At 45.9% G+C, this 8230-nt stretch overlaps 1 protein-coding gene across 1 annotated transcript; it reads left to right on the forward strand.

Moving 5' to 3' along the window:
• The first annotated feature begins 74 nt into the window (after window positions 1-74).
• Window positions 75-3060, forward strand: LOC116241328 (uncharacterized). Its single transcript, XM_090151774.1, has 6 exons — window positions 75-245; window positions 352-475; window positions 816-902; window positions 1402-1541; window positions 1789-1856; window positions 2369-3060. The coding sequence occupies exons 1-6, from the start codon at window positions 75-77 to the stop codon at window positions 2613-2615; spliced, it is 837 nt and encodes a 278-aa protein (XP_090007900.1). The 3' UTR covers window positions 2616-3060.
• Window positions 3061-8230: the final 5170 nt, after the last annotated feature.

Here is an 8230-nt window from a genome sequence, read left to right on the forward strand (position 1 = left end):
ACTGGTGATGCGTTACCTTCCTAAGCAGTGGGATTGTGCGCCCGCTGCTAACAACCTGGGCTAACAGCACGGACATGTTTCAGGCTGTACTCTTATTTTCCTGTGTGGTTTCCTTTTGCTTGCAGGGAGACAGCTGTCCCTTCCGCCACTGTGAAGCGGCGCTGGGGAGTGAACAAGTCTGCAGACTGTGGATGGAGGGTTGCTGTTCCAGCAGCGACTGCAGGTTCAGACACATGAAAATTGATGTGAGTGTTTGCTCTCCACTTCTCTCTGGCACGACCTGGAGCACTGCATCTCTTTGCAAACCTCGTCTGCCTGTTTCCATGACCCTTCCTTTCTTTCTCTCTTCAGAAGAAGCGCAGTGAGATTCCCTGCTATTGGGAGAATCAGCCGGGAGGCTGTCTGAAAGCCCACTGCCCTTTTCTTCACTTCAAGAAACGCGGTGGGAACGCACCGACCATTCCACCAAGCAACGGTGAGTTCCTGACGCCATGAAGCATGGAAGACTTAATTACGAATATGACTTCTGAGCAGGTGCAGGATGTCAAGTAACTATTCATTCAGGAGTGCAGGGAAGAGTTGTCATAAGTGAAATATTAGTTTGTGTTTTGGCTCTCAGAATAGTGGTGTTTTTTTTCTGGAGAGAGGTAAATGCACTGCAGGTCTGTATTGACTGCAGAAATGGCACAACATTTGAGCAGGGGAAAGGCAAATGTAACAAACCATGCTTGAAAATTGGAAGTTTGTGGCTGACTGTGCTGAAACCTTCCTCCAAAGAGATGCTCTTCAATTATTTCTTGTCTTCTTTCTGCCAGAAGCTGACACAAGTGGCCTTCCTCTGAACAGCGGCCTTGCAGAAAGTCTGGAGAACCAGACAGAGGTTGAGAAGGCACCAGAAAGAGGTACAGATACTGAACAGGCATCTGGGTTTGATGCACTGTTTTGCTACTTAGGTTTTCTGATTGTTCTTTCCTGGACTGTTCTCTGCAGTTGACATCCCAACTTCCTCCCATGGCCCGGCTGCAAGATAACGCAAGCGATCTGAGGAGAAGGCCAAAGCAAAGGAATTGCCTTGCAATAAAAGAGTAAAGAGTGAGCACAAGGAGCTTGTTACAGTGCCTCAGCACAGTAATGCTGTCACTTAGCATTGTTCTGTGTCAGAGTTTTCCTTGCCCTGTACTATTACTGAGTGCAGCTCTTGGGTTTCTTTGTTCCTTTGGATGTGTTGTTGGTAGACAGAGATGACTGTGGAAAACATTGCTGAGAATCCTGGACATGGCAATGTAATTCCGCTGGTCAAATGTATTTAACTTTGTTGTGGGTTGTGGGAATGATAAGAGAATGTGGATTTCTCTTGAGGCACAGCAAGACCATATCAGCAATCTCTTCCTTTTACTTCAGATGGACGCAAGGTGTACGTGAGGCCCATTGATTGGAAAGCCACCTTCCCCAAAAAGCAGGGACAGAAACGGAAAGCAGCAGAGATGCTACCATCTGCTGCTGAGGACACCGATGAGTCCCCAGCTAGAAAACTACCAGTGGTGAGAATAGCAGCAAAAGCAGTAGTGCATACGGAAGGTTTACATTGCTCTTGAAGAAACAGTAGAAATTTCAAATGTTCTCCAGGTCTTCTGTTTCCTTTGAAGGCAGCAGATGTCTCACAGGCTACTTGTGGAAGCTTTCTATTTTAATTAGATGCAGAGCAATGATTATGTAAAACTCTGTGATTCTACAATTCTGAGATTGCTCTGTGGTGTGAAAGATGCACGCTGTCTTGTTTCTTCCTAGACCATCGTTCCAGCCCTGCCTGGGGACAGCCTGATGACCATCCCTGCAGTCGAAACACCTCCAAGCAGGTGATGACCACAACTTGTTCTTCATCAGTGCCATTTTTACATTAGACATAAGTTCTTTCACATCAGGGGACAAATGGGGTGTTTGAGATGAGCCATGGCATAATGCAACAAGAAAGAGGTCATCTGCAATAATTTAAATTGCCTACTCAGAATCTCTGCTGAGTATGTCTTGGGGAAAAGTCACTCAGTCAGTAAACAGGTTTATGCAGAGGATGACTTCTTGACATATTTACAGTCAAAGTAATGAGGCTGGCAATGTGGTTCTGATACAAAACCTGGCCCCTGTTGGCTAGACTCAAACTGCTCTATCTGTACACATCAATTCCCACTATGAAAATGTGCCTGCTGGTATCTTGCACTCCAAAGGCAGCCTCAGGTTAACTGAATCGCCATCCCTTTGTGAGTGTGAGGTGCAGGAGGGGTTAACCACAGATCTCAGAGCTGGTTTGCTGAAAGCCTATCTCCAGTTAGAAATGTCAGGTACTGATTGTTCTCTTCCTTGATCTCCCCAGTCTGGAACTGCTTGCGGGAAGCCAGGCAGACTCTGTGAGGAATGCCTCACAAGAAGCAGATCAGGCGCAGCAGCTGAGCTGCACAGAGGCGGGGAAAGCCCTCGTCTCAGAGGATGATGACATCGAGAAATTAATGCTGGAAATCATAGGAGATGAATTGGAAGGAGAAATTGACATGGAAAATGAGAAGGATGTGGATGAGCTCCTTCAGGAACTGTCTGAGATCATTGACAGTGTAACACCGTAGTCTGATTGTATATTTTAAAACAAGCAACAACAAACAACAATTAAAACCAACCCTATTCCTTTTCAGCCCTGTCCTTTTCTTTTTTATTCTGAGGGGACACTTTTGGAAACTGTGCAATGAGTCTTAAAGCAGACTGGTAAAAATCAGCAGTGATTGCATTCTGGTGTAAGTGGGCAGAGGTAGGAGAGCAGTTAACTGATGCTGAAGGTTTGACTAAGGGTCGGAAAGTTAAAGGTATAATCTGCAAAAGGTTGGAGTGTGTCTTGACCTGCCAGCAGAGGGGAAAACCAAACTGTGGGTGCAGGAACATCGATTGCTTATGGCGATCCAACCAAATTCCATGGAGATAGGGTCACGATTGGTGGTGTTTGGGGGAAAGACCATCCCTGTAACCCAGACAGTTGAAGTTGGGGGCTGGGTGTCTCCCACACGGGGAATATAATAATGTGTCTATTGCCCCAGTCCCAGAGTACATACTGGGCATAGATGGGGTCTGACCCGCCAGACGACCTTAGGAGAGTGCAGACTGAGAGAAAGATATATTAGTATCTGGGTGGTACAGGTGATATTAAGAGGCCATGCAAAACTTGAGCCTATTCACTTGCCAAATCTGTGCCAGATTACTATTACTAAACAGTATAGACTCCCAGGGGGCAAGAGGAAATCTCTAGAATGGTGCAGGAACTAGAAAACGCTGGGATCATAAGACTTGCACATAGCCCATATAATATGGCCAGTAGGGAAGTCAGGTGGCACATGGAGAATGACAGTGGGTTACGGAGAATTAAATGAGGTTATGCTTCTTGTTCATGCAGTCGTACCCAATATTGCCGGCTGATGGACACAGGGATGGAATAGGGACATAAAAACCTACCATTGTGTCCCAGACTTGGCAAATGCATTCTTCAGTATTCCCATCCATGAAGAATCCCAAGGTCAGTTTGCATTTACATGGGGAGGCAAGCAGCAGACCTTTCAGGGCCTGCCAGAAACATATGTGCATTCACCAACCTGTTGTCAGAACAGGCCCAGGCACTGGGTATATTCAGTCCTACCCTTACAGCCAAACTAGATGTCCATGGAACTCAGGATGGGTTTGGGTGGGGCCTATAGCAGTTCAAAAATTCTCTTCTGGTCTCAAATTTGACACGGGACAGAAGTAAGGTACAGCATGACTGAAAAACCGTTGGCATGAATTTCAGCAGGTATAGAAAAAACTTGTACATGTTTCTGAGCAGGGGGAAGGCAGGTGCCAGGAGCTGCACCACTTGTCTTCAGCTCCCACAACAGGCACAGCTGGATGCAGACCCACGTTTCCCTGTCATTTTGGCCAGGAAACTTCATCGAGGAGATTTCTGGCTGCAGCTGTCAACCACTCCCCTCCCCAAAGGCCTGCAGTGGGGCTGCAGCAGGGCTGTCCATCACCATCCACAGGGAGCCAAGCTGTTCCACCAGCAATGCAACAGTTTCGCCAAGTGTGGTGACTTTTCTAGCGTGCAAAATTTAACCTCAATTAAATATTTTTTACCAAATATCAAGCAAAATATCTCTGCTCAGAATGGCGCTTCTTCAGGCTTAGCCAATCCCAGTCCCACTCAGGGGAGAAAGCTGCCATCTCCTCACATCTCTGTCACTCTTCTCCATGGGCCGCCCCTGTGAGCCTGTGTTTGTTATGCCAATGCACAATGACCTTCAGTGCCAGCTCAACTGCTAAACTGGAAAACCATTCATGTAAGTAAATGACCAGAAGCTGACTAGCCTCTTTCTGGTGACTCCATGCTTACTGTCATTAGCCACAGTGCAATCTGTGACATTGCCTAAGAGAAAAGTAAAACAAGTTCCATCCCAAAAGACCATTATTAGCTGGACTGAGCTCAACAGTGCCTCACATCTCCAAGATTTTAACATCTCGTAAATTAAGAAGACTTTCAGGCTGGGCAACGCTCCGGCAGTGTTCATGGACATTAAAAGGCTGTTGTAACGAGCATCATAAAATGAAATGGTGGCTTAAAAGAGAGGAAACAACTGATTGCCTTCAGCATACATTCAGAAATATATATGAAAGCTTTCACCCACCATCAGCGTAACAGATGTGGTCAGATCCCAGCACATAGCTTTTGTTGATCAGCAGGTTCTGATGGAAGGGGTGAGAAGAGACACCCACCCAGGTTGCATGGGAAGTCATGGCAAGGTAAGGAGGTGAAGAGAAAAAGAAACTGCAAGGTATCGCTCAGAGTGAAGTAAGGTTGCAGTGACTAGGTGGAATATCTCTTAGCTTTGCAGATAAACCACGACCTTGGTTATCTAGGCCATGATCTTGCTTTCCCTGGAGCCTGTGCCAAAGTGCTCCTTGGCTTTCCCATTGCCAAACAGGCTCCAGCTTTCTTTGTTTGTCAGTGACACTTTGCCCCTTGCAAATGATCTGTGCAAGCGGAGCAGTGAACAAGTCAATACAGTTCTCTGTGCCAACGATAGATCTGATCTCACAGGAAATTACTGTGCCAATGCTTTTAGCCAGTAAAATTTTGGGCAGCAGTCATGCAAATGTTTCGATTCATTTAGCTACATGAGTACGCCAGGAAAATCAATGAAATCACTTAGATGATTAAAATTGCTTTGTTTAAAGTATTTCTAGCCTGTGCACAAGTCCTTGATCTGTATGGATGGCTTGTGCACAGATTGGTGCATTTACAAAGGAAAAAATAAAAGCTTTTTTCCTTAAGAGATGTTGCCCTGACTGCAGAGAAGGTAACTATAAGTAAAGAGAGTCTGTATTTTTCTAGTGACATATGTTGTCTCCATGTCTCTGTGTTGTAATATACAGGTACTGTCCATGGGAGACATGAAAATCTATTATGCCAAGCTCTGTGAGTCCCTGATACTTGACAGTGTGCTTTCTTTATTTTTAGTATTTCCTGGAGAAGAGTTGAGTCCATCCATGTGCAAAATATTGCAACTGACAGGGAGAGGAGGCATGCATGTGTTTCAAGACATGTGCCTGGGGAGACTGTGGTTATGTAAGGGCTCTTTTGACACGACCAATTACATAAAATAATAATACTGAAAAAGAAGGCAGTAAATGAATGCACAGAAGGAATTTATTTGCAGTAGTAGAGCCTGTGTCACTGCAGGTGATGGGAATGGAGCAGAAGGGTCAGTAGGTTCCTCATGGGCTGCTCTGGCATTCTGCTTTCCTGCCCACTGACCCCCAGGTGCTGCTGCTTTTCAGTAAGCAAAGCAGGAACCCTGCTGCTGCAGTCCCTGCACTGCACAGCCATAGGCAAGTGAATATTAATTCCCTTGCAAGCACAAGAGAGGAATGAGGCCATGAAACATCCCAGTTAAAGAGATGCAATATTTGAAAAGCTGTTTCTTTCGTTACATTTTAAACAGAAGCATTTTCAGCGAGCTGCAAGGACACACAGCACAGCTGGTTCTGCTGCTGCAGTGGTTGGAAGGGAAGGAGGACAGGTGCTTGCTTAGTGATGCAGTGTGTGCACTGCAGAGAGGATGTGCACAGAAGTGCTCAGCGAACCATGTGCTCTGGCTGTGGGATTTCATCTCCTGTGGTAGGATCTACAGCTCTTATATCCCAGGAGATGACACATGGCATTGAGAAAGGCTTTTCTCAACAAAAAAGAAGTTCAGAACTGTATGGACAGGCAGCAGACTCTCAGTCCAGTGGACTCTGCTCAACATACAACAAAGCTTTCACCATTATAACCTGCCTTCTTCCACAGGTATTGCTCAGATGTCACTGGTTTAACATCTCTGTGCCTGCTGGGAGGCAGGGAGAGGAAAGGAGCTTTGTACCACTTGGCCTGTGCTTCTGTACTGCAAACAAGAAGCTAGAGACTTCCCCTGAGGATAACCACATTGCACATGTATTTCATGTGTATTTCATATCTCAGCCTTTTCAGATGTAACCACTAGTACTGAGATCAACCAAAGGGGTATGAGAGGGCTAAATTTGGGTCCCAGAGCAAATATTTCAGTGTCGACTGTGCAATTTCCAGTGAGTTGTGCTGCCTGTGCAGCTCCCAGCATGGCTCAGGGCATGGTGACCTCTGTGCCCAGCTTCGCAGCTCAGTGCTGAAGACTGGGCTAATTACAACCCTGTGTCTCTGTATCTACAGACTCTGGGTTCAGAAGCAGAAGGGGCCACCCAATTGTTGACTCATAGTGGATTTGGTGGGGCTTGAAGACCTTGCTTAGGGAAATGCACATTCAGCAGCTCACCTCCTGCAGGCCAGCAGCTTACAGATAACTGAGGTTTTGGTTAGCAACTACTGAAGCGACTTGAGGCATTTCCAGACTGCCTGCTCATGCATACAAGCATGAAACAATTTGTGTGTGTAGCATCATCAGCTGAGAATACAAAGTGCAGGCTAGCCAATTTTAAGGCATTTCCAACAGATGGTGCTGTGGTATCATGAAAAACTAAATTTGTGTTTGGAAGAGGTTTTGGAGGCTGTTTCCTGCTTCTCATACTTTCCCTTCCCTGGTTTCGTCATTGAATGGCAGCGTTTCTAGTACTCCCTACAAAGTTCTGCACAGACTTTCCTCAGCTTCAGTTTATTCTTGACAGTTTGGTGTTGCCTTCGCTGCCCTAGCATCAGGGGAGGGCTGACACAGCAGGGACTGCCTAGAAGGATCCTGCAGCTCTTCCACCTTTTTCAACTTGATGCACCTGCAGACAAGCTGTGACTCACTGCACACTCATGTCCACCTTGCCATAGGCACTACTGCTATAGTCTATATCATGATAAGGGAGCAGCTTGCCACTGCCAACACATGCCATGAACGTAGAGCCTTCCGTCAGATACCTGCTATACCTTGTATTTTATCATTGCCACTCCTCCTGCCTAAATGTCATTTACATTATTGAGCCCTTTGAAATTAAGTGATTACTTTTTAGGTCATTTTCTCAGTTGATTCCTTTAAAAATCCAGAGGAGCCCTTGAACAAGCATGTGAGTAAATGACCAGTTTGCCTAATTGATGCTGTCTGTAAAATTTGCTTCCCACCTCTGTGAAGGGGAAATATTGCCAAGATGAGTTCACCCCAGTTTAGCTGAGGTACTTGGATGGATGGGTGGTTGCACTTTGGAATACTGGAATACTGTTTAGGTTTATTCTCGCATTAATATTTTTTCCAGTGGATCCAGTCCCATTACGATCAGACTTTTGAGTACTGCATCCCCTTTAAAGAAACATCTGTTATAATTAACTTTAATGCCTTGGGCTGAAGTACCGCCCTCGTACCAGTGATGGTTTTATCATCCTTTTGTGGGGCAGGTGGAAAATTCAGCAAGGCAGCCGGTCTCCTTTCACCTGTTCTGCTGCACTTGGCCTTAGAGTTTTAACTCCTAGAACCAGTAAGAATCTCTGCTCAGCTGAGTACACACCAGTAATTTGTCAAAGACGACCTGTGTCACACAGTATAGCTTTGTGACAACCAGGTTGCTTCATCTTGTTTCCTGCCTCTTACTCTCACAGGAGCAGTAGTGACTGTGGCCTTGGTGGGACTGAGATTTCTTTCTGCCTCCTGGTTTTAGGATGTGCCTCTGCTTGCATGGGCACAGGGAGATGAAGCTCCTGTGGGTTTCTGCACAG

The sequence above is a fragment of the Phasianus colchicus genome, chromosome 16, assembly GCF_987193195.1.
Source record: "Phasianus colchicus chromosome 16, bPhaCol1.hap1.1, whole genome shotgun sequence".
NCBI classification, from domain to species: Eukaryota; Metazoa; Chordata; class Aves; order Galliformes; family Phasianidae; genus Phasianus; species Phasianus colchicus.